This window comes from Balearica regulorum, chromosome 8 (assembly GCF_011004875.1).
Source record: "Balearica regulorum gibbericeps isolate bBalReg1 chromosome 8, bBalReg1.pri, whole genome shotgun sequence".
NCBI lineage: Eukaryota > Metazoa > Chordata > Aves > Gruiformes > Gruidae > Balearica > Balearica regulorum.
Genome location: NC_046191.1, coordinates 16,834,989 through 16,856,515, shown reverse-complemented (window position 1 = coordinate 16,856,515; position 21,527 = coordinate 16,834,989). Strand labels below are relative to the sequence as shown.

At 42.2% G+C, this 21,527-nt stretch overlaps 1 protein-coding gene across 1 annotated transcript in view; it reads left to right on the top strand.

The window, feature by feature from the left end:
* The first annotated feature begins 786 nt into the window (after positions 1–786).
* The window catches only part of COL24A1 (collagen type XXIV alpha 1 chain), a 149,685-nt gene continuing 128,944 nt past the window's right edge, over positions 787–21,527 (top strand). The window contains 3 exon segments of the mRNA XM_075759848.1: positions 787–941; positions 7,465–7,526; positions 14,011–15,311. Coding sequence (XP_075615963.1) covers positions 886–941; positions 7,465–7,526; positions 14,011–15,311 — 1,419 coding nt within the window. The 5' untranslated portion in view covers positions 787–885.

The window sequence follows — 21,527 nt, the reverse complement described above, 5'->3', positions numbered from 1 at the left end:
CCTTTGTCTCTTTAGGAAGACGACAACGAAGGGTATCGTATTTCTTTTGGTATTGTAATGCTACCAAATTACATCTGCTCGTCAAGCATTTTCCAGAGGAAGGATTGCTGGACCCCACTCCAATTATACGCGAGATGCAAAACCTCCAGCATACTCAGCTTTTTCTCTTGATACCAATTCATCAGCTCCCTTCCCCCCATCCTACGTCCCCACATTTTAATTTAACTTGCAGCTTCCTGCCAAGCCTTCCCAGCTGAAGCCCAGCGGGAACCCAAGGCGCTCCTCGCCCTTCGGATGCGCTAAACGGCATCACCTGTCCGCGTCTTGCCCGTCCTATCGCCGCCAGCCGGACCGGCCGCACCCGGGGCCGCCGCACCGCTCTCCCTCCCCAGCCCCCCGGCGCTGGGCCGGCCAGTGCTCGGCTCGGCTCGGCGGGGCCCGGGGCTGCCGTTCACGGATGCGCGCCCGGGGGGAACCTGCGCGGAGCAGCGCGTACCATGCGCGGCCGGGGTCCGGCCCGCCCCGGGGGCCGTGTTAGCTGATGTAATCGCCAGGCAGCCAGCGCTGAAATTTAACACCGAGGCAGGCGGGGAGGACCGCCGGTGCCGGCGGCTGCAGCGCCGCTCCGCCGTCGGACTCCGCGGGCAGCCGCGGGGCTCCCCCGCCACCCGGCCCCCGGCGCTCCCTCCGCCCCCCCCCCCCCGCACCCCCCCGCCGCCGTGCACGCCCCCGCGGGCCGTACGCGGGCCGCCTTCGGGCTTGCGCGGAGTTCGGCGGAGACCTCGGGGCCGCGAGGTTTTCATGGCCAGGACCTGACCCTGCGGCGGCGCGGCGCTCGGCTCCGGCTTTCCCTCGGATCTCCGCTGCCCGGGCAAATGCATACAAATGCATTTGGGAGCCGAGAGGACAAGGCGAGGACGCATCTCTCCCGCGGCACAAACGTAAGCGGGAGCCGGGGCGGCGTGAGGGCGGGCCCCGCTCCCCCGGCCGGCGGCGACGGGGCGCACCGCATCGCTGCCCTGCCGCGGGGCTGGCGGCGGGGCCGGCAGGGGCTGGGGACCGCGGCTCAGGTCCCTTCCCGGGGGCAGGGCAGGGCGACGCCGGTGGGCTGTCCCCTCACCCCTACCCTCCGAGCTCCAGCCGCAACCCCGCGAGGTCCCGGGTGCCCCCGGAGGACCGGCGGGGGCTGCGGGGTGCCGGCTCCCCGGGCGGAGCCCGCCTGTGCCGGTGACTGTGCGTGTCTCCCCTCGGCACTCTCCCTCGTCTCTCCTCTCCCTCTTCCTTTCCTTGGATGTTCCCGGTCCCGTCCAACACCCTCGTGTCATCCTTCCCCCGTCCAAGCCCGCGCCTGAAAGCCAGTGCACCCCTTCTCCCCGAGGGTGGGTAGGGATCCTGGGGGAGCATCCACAGGTAACCCGGCTGCTCGTCCTCCCTGGTGGTACCTTGCTATTAAAACACAGCTAATAAACCAAACCTGCGGATTTTACGTTTAAGAGCTGAAGTTATTCTTTTCATAACAGGGATGACCAGATGGGGTGTCCTGTATTTACATGCTTATGCTGCAGGCTGAGGTATTTCTAGTGCATGGTTATCTGCGATGCGAAGGCAGACCTCTGCTCTCCTCTGTCATTTGCCTAAAAACAGCCTAGCCAAGATGATTGTGAACTTTTGATAGTTGTAATGATATTATAGAGGTTACCAGTATGTGTTTCTCCTTGTAAAGCACTTTTTTATTCGGGCTGTGGCTTAAATATTTACCAGGAACTCCGAGCGGGACAGAGAAGGATTTGTTTTGTGTAGTAGTGAGGATTATGCTGCTAGTCTGCCTGGTGTATAATCTGGGTGCGCTTGAATGCTTATGAGCAGTTACGTGGCTGCCTGAAGGTGGCCTTCCTGGGAGATCTGTGTGTTTAATGGCTGTGTCTGTGGGACTTCTTCAGGAATTGTCTGGGTGCAATCTAAAAAAGGGTTTGACTTGATATCTGTAAAGGGATATTGCTGATAGAAAAACATAAATTGAATTATAGTGAAGTAGTACAGTAGCACAGATGCAGTTACCCAAGTTCAAAATCCGAGATAAATTCTGTCCATTTAGAATCATGCAGATGTATATTCTGAAGCTATCTTGTTTACCTAATTTATTTTGACTAGAAATGAAGCAACTTGGATGCTTGCTTGTTTTAAGAAACCAGAGTTCCTCTACAAATGTATCAGTTTTCCTTAGCATATATCAAACCAGTCAATGTCTTGTGACCTAGACCACCTTTTCCTGGAAATGCCATTAGGTCAGACCTGCTACCTGTATAGGGTGTCTCTGCAGGCTAAATAAATAAAACTTCTACAGCTGCATGACTCCTAAATCTCTTACCAACTTTGTTGATGGAATACTTAATTTTAAATTGTGAACAGCCTTGTGTTACCCTTGTCTTTTGTGAGCATTGAGTTGTAGAACGTTTGAAGAGTGATCTAGAAAATGTACAGACAAACCTTGAAAGAGGAGAGTATTTCACAGGAGTGGGAATTTGAGCTGTATGCTTCTGCCTTAATACAGAGAAAAACACTTAGTGTACGCTATCTAGACAAGAGAACTAGTGTAAGAAATCAGGGATGTACTCATAGACCAGTTCCATTAATTTTCTCCTTTTAGGAAATACTAACAGAGTTGACTGTTCTTCTGGATGTAGTAGTTTCTCATCTTAAGCCCAATGCTGCCCAGAGAGTATCTGGCCCACCTGGCCATCTTTCTCCCAACCTACAGCACTGTTGTAGGGCTCCTCTTAGGCCACTGTTCTCAGAAGGAAAAAGCAATACATCTTTTGATCCTCTACCTTTACCATTATTTTCTCTCCCCCTCTTTCCCTTCTTCAAATTGAGACCTTGAGGCAATGGCTTCAGGAGCTTCCCCCTTGCTAGTTAGGTGGGCAGTGGCATCTGTGCCCAAAGGCCATGCGACTGTCACCCAGGAGAGGCTTTGGAGGCTGTTGTATCCCCTCAAGCAATGGTGATAGTAGGTCTCTTAAAACTTGGGAAGCAGCACGAGACCTGCTGGCTAATCTCATTATAGCAGCAATGGAGGATATCTTTCTTTTCAGATCTTGAAAGATAAGGTTTTTAACACCGTGGGATCTTTGAGAGGTGGAGGGCATCTCTGTCTACAAGGTGAACAAGGTTTGGAACATTCCCAAACCCTCCTCAGGCTCGATGACACAACACTGGACCAATTTCCTTAGGGGAGATCCAGTGAAGCAATGCATGCGGGGGAGGTGCTGGTATTTAAACCATCTTCACTAATGAGTGCAGGAGTGAATGAGTCTGTGCCAGTTACACAGAACAGGTTTTCTGCCTTCTCTTGCAGCCAGCTAGTGATATTTTTTTCCTTTAAACCTGAGGTTTAGGAAACTAGCCTGGAATGAAGAGGATACTGCTGTGCACTGAGTAAACCTGCGGTTTATACGCTGCTGAACAGTCTTCAGAGGGTGGAATTTTTCATTGTTGCTTGCCACAACTTGGTTTGAAGCTTATTGGTTTCCTCTTCTGTCACCCCTAATGAAAAAAATAAGCACAGATAGTCACTGTCCTCTCATAGGAGAGACAAACAGCCACAAGATGTCAAAGATTATCAGAAAGATAAGTGGTAGAATTGCTCAACCATGTTTGATAGTGCCTTCATCCAAACAATTATATAGTTGCCCTCAGCTTGTGCTTGCATGTAAAATAGGAGAGAGGATGAAAAGGTAGGAGAAAGGGAGGAAGCTCAAGAGATACCTAGACTTTAGGACAGGACATAGCCAAGGGGTATTGGAACAGCTTCATATGTGATGTTAAATGAGGAAAAATAGCCAGCATTTGAGTCAGCTGGAGTCTTCCCTGCCACATGCTTTTGCATTTTTCTATTGTCCTGTCTCAACAGAACAAGTCTCCCCAAGAGTTATGGGCTCAGCTAAGGCACACAGTCCAGGGTTTCTGCATGCTGCTTACTTTGTTCCTTGCAGCCATGGCTGATGATGGATCAAGCCACGTATGCATTTACACAGCAGGGAGCCTGGTGGCTTAGGGGCAGTGCTGGTGTGAGAATGAGAGAGAGAACTGTTTGAAAGCTGTAAAGTGCAAAGAGTAGTGATCTTGACCAAGAAGGGGGAGTTTGAATGAACGGATTCTCTTAGAAAGACAGAATTCCATTTTTTCATATTTTGCCATGGAGGGCTCCCTTATACAACTTCACTTTAGGTTGCACGTGGTTTCATTACAAAAAGCTTTACTAGTGAAAAAGGTAGAAGGAAGACCTAACTTTTCACCACGCGTTAGCAGGACCTCCAGCTGTATGTTGTCTCCCGGTCCCTGTTTTTTATCTCTTAGCTGATCACTCATCTGTTCTTGACATTAGTTGGAGAGCACTGTGTAAGCCAGACATTTGTCTTTACCTCTCACTAAATGTTTCTGTATATCCAGTTACATCTGTGTAATTTACAACCCTGGGAGCATTTTGGAATTTCTTGCCTTGCTACAACATTTGCTGTGAGGTGACGGAGGCAGATACCTGACACACAGCTTGTCCCTGGCTGATGTTGTGGAAGAGGCTGTTGTATTGTTAAGAGGAGTCATCTTTGCGTTTTGGGCTCTGGGGTTCTTTGAGCATCCTGACTTTGGAATTAACTAAAATCTCTTATGCTATTTTTAATTATGAATCCAATTTGCAACCATGATGGTCAAATTCATAACTAAAGGGTTGTCCTGAGTTTTAGGTGAAAAAGTGCAGTGCATGGACTTTCTTCCTAACACAGCTATCTCCTGTCACTGAGCTTCTCATAAGATCATGCATTGTGTGACACAAACTATGAACTTGAATTCTGGTCTTCAGAGCTGAAAAAAACCAAAGTGAGTGTCCTGTAGCTGACCTGCTGTTTGGACAACAGTCGATATTAAGTCTCTTGCAGAAGTGGCTGAACTGCTCCAGTGGATGTTTCATGGCTGTAACAGGAGAAAGCCTGAAGAGAGGAAAAGCTAGGGACTGCAGTGGTTAATTAAAAAACATGCCCTTACAAGCATGTTGGGATTTGTAAGGTGTAGTTTCCACCCCACCCCCCTTCTGATCAAAATTGGAGCAATGATGCATGTTTTTGAATATCCTGTACATTCTGGGCATTTTCTTCTAAAAACCATGATGTATCTGCAATTTTACAATGGCAAAATATTACCATGCCTTACTGTTCCTTACATTATTAATTTATTCTGCCAAAACTTAAGCTCTCACAATACACAAAACACATGTAGGTGTATAACGAATGGACCTCATTGTCCCAGATCCAGTCCACTTACTTGCTTTGAGAATTTTGAGCAGATGTTTTTAAGAATATTGCAGGAGACTCTCTTTAAGATATATCAGAGCAGGAAATACATGTTTAGTGTAATTTTATAAAGCTTTTTTCCCCTGCCCCTGTAACTTGAAATCCTCCTTAAATAAGTGCTTTGCCCAAAAATCAGTGTGGCAGTTTGTGAATACAGTCCAGACTGCTGCTCAGGTGGAAAAGAAAAGAACAGCGGAGAGGTTCACCAGCTGGAGAGTGGGTGGTGGTGGGTTGTGCACTTTTTGAATTATCCTTTGAACCAACACACCTGTAGGAATTGGGGATTGGTTCTATGATGCTTCCTTTCTCCTCCCAATGTTTGCCAGGGGTGTTTTTCCTCACAACAGGAGTTGGGGGGAAGGCTCAGCCAGGGGGCTTTGGCTGGCAAGTGTCTACCAAGGGCTGGGTTTGGGGAGGGGATGGTTGGGAACTACCTGCTGCTTGGGTTGGACTGGCCTGGGGAGGGGGCCTGTGAGAGGCAGTGGCACCAGCTGTGAGTACTGCCTTTCATAAGGGGGACTTGGTTTGAAACTGGGCTGAAACCCCACAGTAAAATAACCTAAGTGGAAGGAGAAAAGTAATCAAACCCATCCTCTGCTAGATCAATGAATTTTGACTTTTTTTTTCCTTTGTTTCACTGAGCAAATTGATAAAACCAGATTTTTGCTTTGTGATTTTTCATGCATGTGGATGTTTCTGGAATGTTTGAACTGCAAATCCCTGAAAGGAATATTAAGATTTTTCACTAAATACTGCTGTGTGTGTGTGTATATGTACATATATATATATTTAAATCATAGCATGATTTCTTGTCACTGTAGCATTACTGATACTTGGTTTATGCACGTTACCCTCTAAGCTGAAGGCAACCTGGTAGTGAACACTCAGTGGAAGGAACTAGTCTGTCATTGCTGTTTGAACCATACATTTCCTGTGTAAAGTGGTAGGGTTTTCCCCCTGCACCTTTCTGCTGTGTAAACCTGACTAATTAGCTGGCAGAGTTACATGCCATGAAGTGGCAGGTGTTTAGTTGCAATAGTGTTACTTTCAAATACTGTTTATTCCAGATACTTAAGTGCTCTCTGGCATGGTCCAGCAAACACTTTTAGTCAAAGTAGTGTTTAATATGAAAAATCAATGAGGTTATTTACATTAATGAGCAAGAGGGTTGAGCTGAGGCTTGAGCGTAAGTTGAGTAGCTAGCATCAGAAATATATTTCTGATATTTTAGAAATATTTCTTTTTAGAACTAAAATGATATAGGTTACTATTATTGTTACATACATCTGTTTCTGTGCCTGGATGTCCAACATTGACAGAAAATGTATTTCTCATTCGTTAAAAGATTCAGTTACAGATAAGAGTGTGATTAGATGCTAATCTGGCTGATATGATAATTGAGTAAAACACAGCAGACAGTCTGGTTTCAGCCGTGGTAAAAATGTATTTTGCCCGACATCTAATACTTTTCATTTAAAGCAGGTTTTGAGCACATAATCTGTATCAACCTTATATGTGTTCATTGCAATTGGTGAGCCTATGATACCTATCAGTATTGTACTCTTCTATCTGAGCATGAAGTTTTAAGTCAGTGTGGTGGGATTTTTTTTTAAGTTTGTGAAGAGCATGTCTTGTTTGTAACATGACAAAATTTTATAATACAGGAACAAAAGTGTGACACAACATTGTCATTTATGGTGAAATGATGTGATATAGTGACAAGACTGATAGCAGGTCAAAAGGCATTAACTTGTCATTTCTTTTATAGTTTCTTCACAATAATGTGGTTTTTTTTTTTTCTTTCCAGGAAGAAATTTACTACATAGCAGCATTCATATTTGAAGGCTGCTGCAAGAAAATACAAACCAGATGCAGTTACTTTATTAATATAAGGCAGTGTGAAATATATGTACTATATATGAGGGCATACATAATCCTTGATCTTTGTGTAAAACGCCTTCTCAGCACCAGTGGAAAGCTGTACAATGTGATGGCTTCAATCCATTGCTGAAGTCAATGGTATCGTGCCATTGACTTTGGATGTTGAATCAAGCTTCTAATTCCTTGGAGTTCTGAAACTTTAGATGTTTTCTCACATGTTCTTTTCTTTCCCTTTTAGGAAAACTCTCCTTTTTATTGCAGTATGTGTAGCTGTGGGTGTTACACAAGTACCCAAACAAGGTGAGAATGCTTTTAATTTTTTTTTTAAATAACAGGACATTTTTGTAATCTGTTACTAGATGAAAAGAGTAAATGGCTGTTGTTACTAGTGACCTTAGGTTCAGTTCTTTAATTGTAACTTAAAGAAAATACCAGCTACAGCATAATGAGAGCAAAAGTTTAAAGCAACCAGTTTGGAAAAGATGACCTTTTGAAAATTACTCAGATTTTCTGTCTATGAAATTACTTACATATTTAAGCAGGCTCCTCATAAGAGAGAAGCCTTGTACAGTGAAAAGACTTTGATTGTGTCTTCACTGCAAGTGGGTGTCTTTGGGGGTGGCAAGCTATGACTGAGTAACCTTTGCGCTTAGGGCTGTGCAAGCAAACCACTGCATATAATAAAGGCTTCATCTAGGCTGGCATCATTAAAGCAAAAAGTGAAATTGTGTATTCATTTGGTTTTGCATTCAGATGCAGATGTTAGCAAGGAAATAGAGTTGTCTTGTTTTTAGTTTCTTTTTTAATCTGCCAGCTGTTATAGCTGCACCAGATGTGCAGCGTGCACTAGAGACTGCTGTAGGAATATTAGTGTCCCAAAGTGGTGGAGGCTAACATGCTGCTCAGGCATTTCTTATCTGCCAGGAGTGTGGCAGCATTGATTCTCTGCCATCTTCCTTCATCGTACGGGTGAAGCAAGACATAGGTCATCCTTGGCTGGTCAGTATGTTAACTGCAAATACTCAGCTGAATGCGAACAGCTGGGATGCATGGTTAAGACAAGACTCATTCCTGATAACGTTTTGCTAGAGCCCTGTGGGATATCTCAGCAGCCTCCCGCCATTATTCTCACCAATGCCTTTTTTCTTCTCATCATTCCTTGCAGCTGGCAAAGTTTGGGTTTTTTCCTTCAGTTGTGGGTTTTTTTTTCCTGTTCTCTTTGTAGTTTTGCCTTCTGTTTGTTGCTTGTCGTTTGCCTGGTAAGATTGGTTGTTGATTTTTCACTTTCAGCTCGATGGGGGACATTTGCTTTTGTGATGATGGGATTTTCCTGGACTTTTCTAACAGCTGAGCCAGGTTCTCATTGGAGGAGGGGCAGGACCCATAGTGGTGTGTGGCCTGCCCTGCTCCAGGCTGGGAGAAGGAGCCGGGAAAGGGAAGAAGCTGTTTTAGGGAGGAGTTTGCACTTTCCCAATGTAGTGAGCAGGTGAAGGATGGCAGAGACAGGTGTGCAGCGATGGTTTGAGTTGTCTTCATCCCTCCAGCCCACCCTCCTCCTCTGCAAAGAAATAAACAATTTCTCTCATTTCGCATGTGCCTCAGCCTGAGAATTGCTTTTCTACCGAAACCTCAGGCGAGGGCTGTGAAGGCTATGGAACTGGGGGCAGCAGTGGCACAGGGGAGTGGGTGCAGTCTGAGGCTTATTTGCCTCTCGGCTGAGAGTACCTCTGTGCGCAGAGCTCTGCAGAAATGGGGTAAAGTCTCCAGTCTCGACATGCTTATATTTGATTATATTTTATTTTGTGACCAGCAGATGAATGAACTTTCCTGCTATTTTTTTTATTACTCAACAGCATTTCTAGATAGCCATATGAGAAGCCTTACTGAATGGAAACTCCCCTCCACCCCTCATACACAGATGTCATCTATGACTTCATTTTCTTTGAGTGCTTGCTTGGGATCAAAATGATGCACTGAACCTTGATGCAACTTTCTGCCCATGGGTGAATTTGGTTGCTCATGCACTTTATTTGCACAGAGCGTAAATATTGCAAAAAGCAGTCCAGAGAACGGCAGACTGAGGAAACCTCCTCAAAAAAAAGAGCAGCTCATGTGTATCCTTCAGTCTCAGTATATAACCTGCAGAGCTAGCACTATTCCATGTGCCGTGCTTAGAGTTTGTCCAGAAACAGGATTTTCTGCCCATTAGGAATATGTTAATACTAAAGTTGTTATTAAAACTTTCTTGGCAGTTGTATTTTGAAAAAATAGAATTCTGCCAAATACAAAGATTGTAGCTAGAGTAATTAATGTTCCTTCTCTCCTGGGCTGATGAGACAGCCTGTGCATGCTTTACCTGAAAAGACAGGCCTTGTTCATTTTGGTAGGCTGCTATAAATTGTGTTCAGTCACATACATGTAAAGATACAGCCTCAGCCTTTAGGAATAGTACTCTGAATGTGGCTCAAGGACATACAGAATCAATGTATCTGGCTTTCCTATGCCAGTCACTTGGCTTGGTTTCTGGAGGAGTGCTGGTTGCAGCCAGGTATCTTAATTTATTGAATTGCAGATGCAGCATCACCTAGGAAATGAGCAACCTGATGAGTAATTAGTGTCAGTTCTGGTGGAGCTGACTGATGAATGACCCTTGTCTTTCATTTACCCATACTGCTAAAGGGAAAGCAAGTAATGTGTACATTAGGATTGCTGAAATGGAGAGAGTGCACCCCAAAAATCCTGCCTTCAGGGTAGTCATGAGATGGAGGAATGCGGAAAATGAACAAGAGAGACTGAACAGAATAAGGGTGTGGAAAGATCAAATAGCCAAATCCACTATCCCTTCCCAGTTCCTTTTTGGGATTTTTTTTTTATGCCACAAGAGGGTCAGAAGATTTCTTTGCCAAAGTCTATGTTAGGTTTTCCCTTCTCTGATGATGCAGTAAGGTTGTGAATTTTTCAGGTCCTCCTAGAAGGTGGAAGGAAAGCACTCGACACCAAAAACCCAAAACAACTATTCCTTCAAGAAGATGAGCCGTTATAATTTGGGGAACTAATGGGTTGAGGGAACAGTAAGTGAAGACAGATGCTGTGCAGACATGGGTAAACAAAGAAAACTGACTACTGATAGGTAGAGAAAATAGTGGTTGTCATGCTGCGATGAAGAGTTGAGAGGGTTGCCTGATCCCAAAGCCCTGTGTACTGCCAAGAGCTTCTGAAAGCCTTAAAATAAAATAAAAGTACATGCTGGAGCAGAAATGAAAAGACTGGCCAAAAAAGTTTGGAACAGCCTTTTGGCTTGACGGTGAGTTAACAGGCAGCAAGTCAGCAAGGAATAATTAGTTGATACTTCATCTTTTGCTGTCCCTTTTCACACAGCATTTATTTGCGTTTAGCTTTCTCAGGACCTATCACTGTCTGCAGAAATCTGTTTGCAGGATGTGGAGAATGTGTCTTATTTCCATCATGCTCTCAGATGATTTTCCTTTTTTTAATAACTTTCAAACAGTGTGCTGTTTTCAAATCAGAACAGCCAAAACTTTGGCAATTTTGCTTAAAGTTTGAGATTTAGTAGCCATGCTCTTGAATGTCATTTTAAAATTGACTGTTTTAAGCCAGTTTAAGCTTAAGCTTTTTGGTTTGCACTTCAATTTATACTACTTCGGACAGATCATGTGTGTCGTTATTTTTAATTACAAATATTTTAAAATACAACTACTTGTCAAATATTTCAGGTTAGGATGTGACATATTGGCACAACCTTAGGTTAGATGATTAGCTATCCTCTTCTGCAGTCAGCTGGCCCAGCCACTGCACAGAAGTGTTGGGGTATTATGTGCATGTGTAAGACCTTTGCATTGGGACCTGTGTTTCTTCTTAACTTTCACAAGGGCAATACAAGTACAGCTTTCTCCTCCATAACTACTTGCAGACCATGCAGGACTGGGGTCCTGGGAAAGTGTGGTGGTTCATTAGCAGATGCATTGTGCTTCGAAGCTCTCCTATAACCTGACCTCTGTTATCAGTTTGACAGATAAAAATATAGCCATAGTAAATTAATTGCTCTGAGGCAAAACATCTTGAGAAACTGGCATACACATGACTTTCTGCAAAGATACGCTTTCTCCATACCTCTGTCTGCGCTGGCTACCTGCCAGGATAATCTTGGCATGTCTATGAATCTCAAACATGACTAGAAACACTACAAGGTGTGTAATTAATTTTCAGGATGTACAGTGCATTCAGGTTGATGCTTTTTGTTCCAACTTATAAACCACTCTCAAGGAAATCTCAGGCTCTTTTCATAATTTACTGCTGAAACTAAGCCAATGTCTGTCTATTCTTAGTTTGCTATGAATACATTTAGTAAACAGAGAAAGGGAAGCCTGGAAAAGGAGACCTTTTTTCCACTAAAAGAGCGAACATCCATTTGTTTCAGTTGCTCTTTTCTGTTAATATAGCAGAGAATCCTTAACTTCTCTTGGTTATTCCACATTTTTGTTATGCCATTTAATAGCTTTATTTACTAAACGTAAGCACAATGTGCACAGTAAAAGTATCCTCAGCTAAATGCTATGGAAAGTGTCAGTCTCCTCCCAGTCAGGCTTATTAGATCAGTGCAACTGTTAGTCATTTTTAATATAGGCACTTCACTGAAGCTTAGGCCCAGTTGTTCCAGCTGGGGGAAAAAAGATGGTATTGTATGCTTCTGTACAATGTTCAGTCTCCCCTTGGGCAGAAAATTGGAAAATTTAGGTTAGACCTTGAACTCATCCAGTCCTACCTCCTACTGAGATCAGGGTCAATGTTGAAGTTAGTTCAGGTTGTTGGGTCCTGTCAGGTTTTGAAAATCTCCAAGAATGGAGATTACATGATGTCTTTGGCCCCCCTGGTCCAGCATTTAACCACTTTTGTGGTGAAAATGGTTTTTCTTTGTACGGAGCTGGAATTTCTTGTGTTGCAGTTTGTGCTTGTTACTCCTCAGCTTTTCTCTGTTTCCCTTATAAGTCTAATTTATATAATGGACAATTGTAATTAGATTGCCCCAAACCTTCCCATCTCCAGGCGAAGCAAATGTAGCTCCTTCAGCCTTTTCTCATGTCATGCGTTTTAGCCCCCAACCTTCTTATCTCTTATTTTGATGATTGTGTTTTGTCTCAGTCTCTGCAGTATTTCTGTGACACCTTTCACAAACACCCAGACAAGTCAGTTTTACCGATCGATGCTGTAAGCGCTGTCTTTTTTTGCGACACTACAGGAAGACTGCTGGTGACATGTGGTTTAGCTCCTATTCAAGCCTTTGTAGTGTTTCTGTTTCAGCTGCATCATAAGGGATCAAGTCTTTAATATTAATCCTGAAGGAAGAAGGTGTTTATGCTCACCAATTCCAACATGCCTAAATCTGATTTAGGCAATACCAAATGAATTCAGTCATCTTTGACCATTGATTTACCCTTAAAGAAGAAAGTGGCTTTGCTTTCTTACCCCAGGTCAGATATGATTTCAGTTTATCTGGAGGCTAGATAATTGTGTTTCTACACATTAAGTGAAGATATGTAGCCATGTAAAAGATGGAAATAGTGTAAGGTTCAGGGAAGGGCTAAAGCACAAAGCTCACATTTATATAAGACACTAGAGAATCCAACAGTGAAAACACCACTGCCCATTCCACCCTATGGGAAGATCTCCTATCCAGACTTCTATATGCCAAAGCCAAATCTATAGGACATATATCAGTAGGACAGCTGATTTCTCTGTCTCCTTAATGTCCACTGCTGTCTCCTACTGTGGTGTGCATTCTTAATTGAGTATCTTGTCTGGGTAGCTGTAGCCTTGCGTTCCCTGGGAGGACAGATGAGCCAGAAGACGGGAGCACTGCCCATTGGGTCCTGACATTTCTCCTCTTTCCTTGCTCCTCACCACTTCTGCTTCTGCAGGCTTCACCTCATCCCTGGCCCTTACAAGTGAACTCTGTGGTGAGAAAGGAGGCAGTGGCAGCGCGCTCTGTTGCATCTCCCCTTGGAAAGTCTGACTAACTTTGGCACAGATACGTACAATCAAGGGTGACCCTGTGGGGAAAACAATTCCTTTTGAAGCCAGCTCTCTAATGGCACAGGGCCTTGCCTGGCGGGAGGAAAGCTCCCTGGTGGAAGCCCAGCAATTCTTCCTGGGTACCGGCTGCATTCCCTCTGCAGCACATAGTAGCTACTTGGCAAGGTTTACCTTTGTATTTTGTTTAGAGCCAGTGACTGTCTTCTGGTGCTCCACTGAGGTGTTACTGTGTTATAAATAGTTTGTCCTTTCTTAATAAACAAAGCAACCATCCCTCCAAATACTGTCATTTAAACTTTTCTGACAAAGAGGAAAAGCATGATTTTACTGCAGAAGGTTTTTGCAGAAGAAAAAGTTAAAATTATCTGCTCAAAGAGTAGGCAAGATTAGCCAAATAAGGAATTAACAAAGTGTGTTCATTAACTACTGTGAAAAAGTTGAGGACAGCAAATGGGGATTTTTCAGTTTCTTAAATGAACTAGCCTACAATGGGCATTATGTGGACTTTTCTCTGTGGTGGTTTTTTTTTTAAAGATGAAAATTTTGTTCTGGCTTTGATTTATGTGAAAGATTGGTGTGCCTTACACTAGAATTTGGTGGCCTTGCTGTAAGCAGTATATATGCTATGGGACGTACAGATTTCTTAAGATGTTATACGTGCATTTGGTTATATGGATCTGAATTTATGAGCTTGTAAACAAATTCAACAGTATGCCTTTATTTCTTTTTACAGTGATAGATGTTCTTCATCAACTAGGCCTTGTGAAAGATGTTCAACAGCCCTCGGAGACGACAGTGCCCTCAACATCTCTGTTACCTCAGGGTGTTCGTCTAACCGTATCAGGAGTTGTACTAACTAGTGATGCACATATTGAGTCCCCCATCACTGAAGTCATACCATCAAATCTAGGGCATCAGTTCACTATATTAGTTGGGCTGTACTCTTACAGAGTAAACAATGCTTTCCTTTTCAGTATTAGGAACAAAAATAGACTGCAGTTTGGTGTCCAGTTGCTACCGAGAAAGATAGTGGTGTACACTGGAGGGAAGCAGTCTGTATACTTTGCTTATAGTGTTCATAATGAACAGTGGCATTCATTTGCCATTGACATTCGAGACAAGACTGTCTCAATATTCGCTGAGTGCGGAAAGAAGTACTATAGCAGGGAAATACTTACTGAAGTGGAGACATTTGATTTGGATGGTTCATTTACCTTGGGAAGGATGAACTCTCATTCTGTCAGCTTTGAAGGAGTGATATGTCAGCTAGATATTATTCCTTCTGCAGAAGCCTCTGCAAACTATTGTAAATATGTGAAACAGCAGTGTCGCCAGGCTGAAACGTATCGATCTCTGTTAGGAGCTCCACGTGTGTCAGATGGGTTGGATCTTTTTTCAAAGATGATGATTGATGAGAAAAAACACTCAGAAGTCATATCGGCTTATAGAAGGGAAGAAACATCAAACATTCCTGTTACCAGTGTTGCTCAGATTAATTTGCTATCAGAATACTTTGAGTCAAGAAATGTCTCTGTATCAGAGTTTCCAGAGGCCAGACCTCCGTTGCTGGAAGCTTGGCCTGAAACAGAACTCCAGGAGAATGTCAATCTGCCTCTTCATCAGCAGGAGACGAACAAAAAAAGAAACAATACTAAAAACCCCACAGGATCATATCCAAATACTGTAGATAATACCACAGAAGATGCAGGCAGGCAAAGTGAACCTTCTCTGATCTCCCCCATAAAACAGAGTAAAACTACAAGCAAGGGAATGGACAAAGCGAAACAGCATTTAGATGAATCAAGCAAAAAGCAGCACATCTTCAACGCAACCTTGTACAGTTTGCCTGCTGACCTCTCTCTGGATAATCAACTCAGTCCAGGGCAGGAAGGTGCATTTGATGCTGATGAGACTTATCATACGGAAAATAGTTATGACATTGGTATTGATCATTATGCTTATGAATATGAAGACCTTGACAAAATGTTTGAAATGGGAAGTGTCAGAGGTCCAAAGGGGGAAACTGGACCTCCTGTAAGTTATCTTTACTACTCTTTTTACTATAATGCAGCAACATACATTTAACAGAGGCTTTGAAAGAAACCTCACAGAGCATGCCAAAGCTGTGACTGCAACTTCTCCCTGCTGTACTGTACAAATGTTTGTCTGCCTTAAGTATGTTTCTTTCCCGCATGTAATTTTGGTGTGTTGTGTATTTTTTTAATTTTTTTTTATACAAAAAACATTGGAGACATTCACATTCTGGTGAAGTGGTAGGCAGCCCAGACCTCTACAAAATTTGAAATGCAGCCAGATGCTTGTAACTGCTAATTATGGAGACTGCTCACTTAATAAAATTACAGGATAAATTCATACTGTACACAAATGTAGACACTGATCCATGAAAAGAACAACCAGGCTGTTTGGAAGACTGACATAGTTTTCTTATTTGAGCAATGCTATCAAAATTCCTAATTGTAGAAAAAGACCAGTTGCAGCATCTAGACTGGTAAAACCATTTGTAACCCAAGGTTACAGGGTCATGCAAACCTGCATGTAAAATGACTTTTAGAAGAGTCTTACAAGATTTTTGTGGCTTTTTTTCAGTTTGCAGGATAAGTCATCCTTGAAACAGTTGCAAATGTACAGTAGTGCTTTAAATGGAAACCTATTTGGCCTTATTGTGTACACAAGGCTCAAACTTTTTAATACATAAAAATGGGAGCAATATATATGGAGCTACAGAGAAGAAAGAACAGCAGTTCCTGTAGCGTGGGAAATATGATAGTGCTTGTCTGAGTTTTTGGTTAAAAACCATAGCATGGAGTAGATAATTCCACTTGCTCTTTTGTGTGTGTGTGGATTTGTGTGGTTATTACTGGAAAGCAATTTGATATGTGTTAAGCAGCTCCTAATATATATTTGAATGTGCCTGTAAATTTATTGTGTGTATTCTTTCAGTACTAAAATATTTTAGTGTAGTCAGCAACTGAAAACCTATTTAAAAGTTCCATTTTTACCCTAAACAGAACCCAGATGCAAAGGGATTGTTACACCCCAATTGAGAAATGTGTTAAGTAATTCACGTTAGTCCAGGGGTGCTCTTGCTTGATCTTTTCTGAATCAGGTTTTTTTTTTCTCTTTTGTCCCAGTATTTATGGTGACATATCACTAAATATGTAGCTGTCATCAACATGAGGTTAATTTTCATTTTTTGGAGCTTAGGACATTTTGTAACTGCTAATGGAAGCTTTTAATTTTAGTACATAGCTTGTACATTGTGATTTCAGTCAGTTACAGCCAGGAAAGTTAAATCTATTCTTTTTTCCGTGGCACAGAATTGGCTGCTGATAATGCTATTGGTTGTTTGCATTACTAAGAAACTCCAAGCAAATGCTCTGTTTGTTTGTTTTTTCTTGACACAGACACTATACACACAGTGTCAAAGATGATGGCTGATCTGGAGAGTTCAAAGATGTCTATATTACTGTTTTCTATGCCTCTCTCACTGGGGATGCAGAAGTTTTTCCTGTCTAGGAAGGCAGTTAGAACAGGCCTTGTGTTTGTTATAGTCTGTAGCAATGAATATGGTGCATTTGTGCTGAAGTGTTTTGCTGGGTCAGGATTTAAATAACATGTCCGAGGTCTTGGACGTCTGTGGCAGAGCTGGGAAGTTAACCTAGAGCTTTGTGGGTACTAGTTTGGCTGAAGGGGCCAGCAGCACCCACTGAAACAGAGGTAAAGCTAAAGCATTGTGTTGCCAGAGAGGTTGATGCCAAAGGGAGAAGAGGCATCTGCATGGCCTTTTCCAAACAAGCTTTTGTAAAGAATTGTGCTCCATGGAGGTTTCATGGTGCAGTACCTGCCGCTGGTGTTGGCCTCAGGCTTGAAGAGGTGGTCTTGGTTAGCTTTTTCAGTCTAATACACCCGTGTAGAGAAGACCAGAGATAATCCAGCTTTTATTTGTGTGGCTCTAACACTTTTTAATACATAAGTACCCACAGAGTCTTATCAGTGGGGAGCCTTAAAAAGCAACACTGAGGAACTTGCAAAGTTCCCTGACAGCAAAAAATCCTGATGAGGCATGACCCCCCCTCCCCCCTTTTTTTTCTTTCATTATCTTGTGGTTGGCTTGAACCTTCTTTCAAGATTTCAACACAGAAATAACGTTTTTTATATTGGAATTGACAGGCAAGAACTAGCTTTTGTGGTTCTTAAACTCCTCAACTTTGTTTTAGCTTTTAATTATCTACCAGAACTGATTTTTGCCTTGTATAATTAGGCCCCTTGTACTCCATGATCCCACAGCTGTGGAATTCACCCACCACTGCAAAGCAGAGCTCCAGAATTCAGGTTTTCATTTATGGGTAGCATATAGAAAAGGGCACCTATTTCTTCAAAACTATTAAGATGCTGATTAAAATTCTAGCAGTTGCAATGACCAAAATCCCCTACAAAATATAAGGTGAGTTTAAAGTGGAACTGTGGTCTCTACTAGTTAGAGGCTAAAGCTGCTCCATTCATCTGGTGAGCTGCTCCTTTTCATGTTGTAAAGGATGTGGGCACTGTATAAAGATTAAAAAAAAGATCTGGTGCATATGTTTAACTGTTTAACTTTCAAACTGATATTCTTCATTGCACAGTCCTAAAGCAGTTTGCAGTAACATGATACATGGTCCCACACTGGTAGAAAGAGGGGTTGACGTGAGCTGGAGAGCTGACTTAGGTTAGTTCCTGGTAGGTAACTGCATCTGTACAGGATTTGGTTTTCTCTGAGAAATGAGCTAGGAATTAGTTTTCTCTATTGGAAAAGCTTTATGGATTATGAAGACACTCAGCCAGGAGGAGAAACAGTAGAAGACCAAAAGGTGGTGTTCCTTAGTCTGTCTAGTTGGTGAGGAGAATCAGTCTGGAGATGTTGCCAAGAGGAATTGGAAATGTGAGCCCTGCATTAGGCAGAATGGAGTCCTGGATGACATGCTCATATTCCCACCAAGAGGCATGAGAGTGAGAAGCCTGAGAGAGGGCAGTTCAGAGATCCTACCTGTGGTCCTAAATAAACAGCAGTAAGGGTAGCATCAGCGGAGATTTCACTCGGCTTATTTCTCAGTTGAACAGAATTGCTTGCTGAGGCCCTCCCTAGCCTAGGGGATATATTGGGCAGTTAATCACTTTCATGCATTTTAGCTCTGCAGGTAACCCTCACATTTCCCTGCCCAGGCTGAGAAATCTATCTCGGTATCTGCTGACTCAGATAAAAACCTTAAGATTCCTGTTGTTTTATTTTTAGTAGCAAAAATATAATGTCTTAAATATTTAAACATTCAATTCACCTGAAACTGATGAAGTTTCCCTATCTTCTGCACAACAATGTTGAAAAGCTTTAATCCATAACCCAAAGCCATATATATGTAATCCTCTGATATTGATGACATTGCTTTGGCTGTTGTAGGAATTCTTGACAGAGAAAGGGAAAGACTTCCATAGCTGTAAAGAGAGCAGGTTAATGATACACAAGTGACTGCCTGCTTTAGGGCATTTGGAAAGAAAAGTGTGTATTGTTTTATCGTTTCCAGTGACATGCTAATGAAGCAAGAAGAAAATATAGGTGGACATTCATGTTTGGTAGGATCCTTGTTGCTCAATAAGTAAGATCTGTATGAAATAATATGCTTTAAAAGGGTAGACAAAGCATGCTGGGAATAAGTAGAAGAATTCTGAGTGACAGAACCAGAATTCCTGTTGGTCTACAACTGATGGGATGAAACTTAGTGCAATAGTACAGAAATTAAAAGTACAAATAGAGGATGGGGGAAGTGATGGGTTAGGCCCTCAGATGAGGGTGATAATGATGTTATAGTGCACTAGAGAATAAATGCATCTTATCACTGTGGTGCTTGATATGTTACCAGAGTGGTGAGTATCAGAGACTGGCTATTTTTCTACTGGCTTGGGTATGCTGAGGCTGCAGTTTGGATAAGTGTCCTCAGTTTCAGATGATGAGCTTTAAAAAGGATGTAGACAGACTGGAAAGTTGCAGTAATGGTGGCATGCTTATAGAAAATATGATTCTGAGCAAAGGTTAAAACAAAAATATGTTTAGTAATGAAAGTAAGGGACAAATGTTATAGTTTTGCAAAGGGTGGGTTAATAGGCTTTTTCGGCTGTTCACAGCAAGTATGGCAAAACAGAATAGGAAATTATAGATGGGACATAAGGAAAACATGGCTAGTCAGAGTGATAGCTGCACAATAGAACAAGTGATATGAGCAATGTTAGAAGTGGATTTTCCTTTTGTGGAGAGTTTTTTCGGAAGAGGTTTGGAGCCTGATGTTTCTGTTTACTTCCCTGCTGTATTTCAGGTATTTTGGTGATGATGTGCAGAAGGGTTCATGTCATTTTTGTTTTGCTGAAGGACTGCCTGCCTTAGGTGTTTGATGGATCAAGCATTGACCTCATGTTTCTTTAATTTAGTCTTTTTAAAAAGTGTTTGAGTGAGCTGAAGTTGAGTGGTTACGGTGTAGTCAATTGCCTCTTAAAGAGAAACTTCATAGTGGTTTTGCAAGAGAAACTTCAGTGAATATGATTTCGGTCTTGAATAGCAACAGGATCAGCATATGCCTGGGCAGAAGTTTTAACTACTTAATGTAGAATTTGGTGCTGTGCATCTGAAATCTCAGGGGCTTTTTATATGCAAACAAAAAGCTTCCTGTTACCTCTGGCATAGAGCAAGTTTAAAACACATGCATCTGTAGAAGGGCTTCAGTGTCCTAGAAAATGGTGTGGAAGTTCACCATTACATTCATCCCAATGACCACTTGAAAGGTAGTGAAATTTTTGGAAGAGTGGCATCTACTTTTATTATGTCACGATTAAGGCATGATTATTTGGAACTTGAGCTTTTCCCCTCAATAGCTTAATGAAATTTTTACAATTCCTAAGTGTACAGTAAGTTGTAGTACCTTGCTTAAGGTACATATGATCTGTTTTGAGCAAACTGATTTTATTAAATAAATTGATTTAAAATTTACATCAGTAATATTTACACAAAGTCACTTTTTTGTTGGTGGTTAAAATGTCAAATGCGAAGAAACACATTAACACTTTTAATTGGTTCAGGTTTGTTTAATTACTGTTTCCAGTAGCTAGAGGAAAAGCTGTTCATACAAATGACTAATTCCATGGTTTGAGAGATTGGCTCGCTCTCAGAAATTGACTTCTGTGACTTACATGGGTGCTTAAGAGGCATAAATAGCCTCCTAGCTTGCATAAAAACTCATGCTGATTTGAAGTTGTAGTTGCTTTCACAGGTTGAAGAAGTAAATAGGGTGGAATAACTTCTTAAATTAGTTGGAAAAGCATTTTCAGGAAGACTTAGGTGTGTTTTACTAAGTCTGCTGTCAGCAGAGATGTTGCTTGAGTTGCAGGGAGGAGTCTGAGCTGGAGGTTAAGGAATAATGCACTCTGGTTAAGGGAAAGTCCTTGCTAATACTTTAATCGAATACCTGGATTGCTGGTGCTAATTGCTAATTATTGTTAACCAGAGACTTCCTCTACAATGGTTGACTGAGAAAGCATTATTCATTTCGGGCTGCATAGTTGAAAACATATTTTACTGCTGCTTTTAGTGGTTGCTGAGGGCTTGATTGTGATTGGATTTTTTTGTGTGTGTTATTTAGATGGAGAGATAATTACTTATGAATTAGTGTTAATGAAGTGAGGTGGGGGGTTTTGTTTGTTTCAAAGGAAGCAGGTACTACTTTAAAAAAAAATTTTAAAAGTCCCATAGGAAAAATGTTCTCACTACCCTCTTCAATACATTTGCAGCAAAGATCAGGAATGTTAATAGATACTCATTAAAATTTCTTTAGGAAAAATATTGGGAAAATTTCTATTAGGTGGGATTTGGCTATTAATGTATTTTTAAAGAAATGTAGAGAGTGTCTGAAACAGGGATAGGGAAAACCTTTGTACCACAAATTGCAAAAGAACGCATGGTAGTTACAACTATTTTAAAATATATAATATGTTTCTCTTTACAGTCCCAGGATAATTTTCTAAGCAAAGTGCATTTCTTTACCTTATAATTTGAGAGGAGAGATTAGAAAGCATGCTACTTCAGCAGTGGCAGGGTAGGAGCTCTCTGTGCTGTTTCAGGTACACTTTTGGACCTGGACAAGAATGCCAGGTCAGGAGATTTCCATGTGTCTGCTACTTTTTCTTGTGTGTGTTACTAAACACAGCTATGGT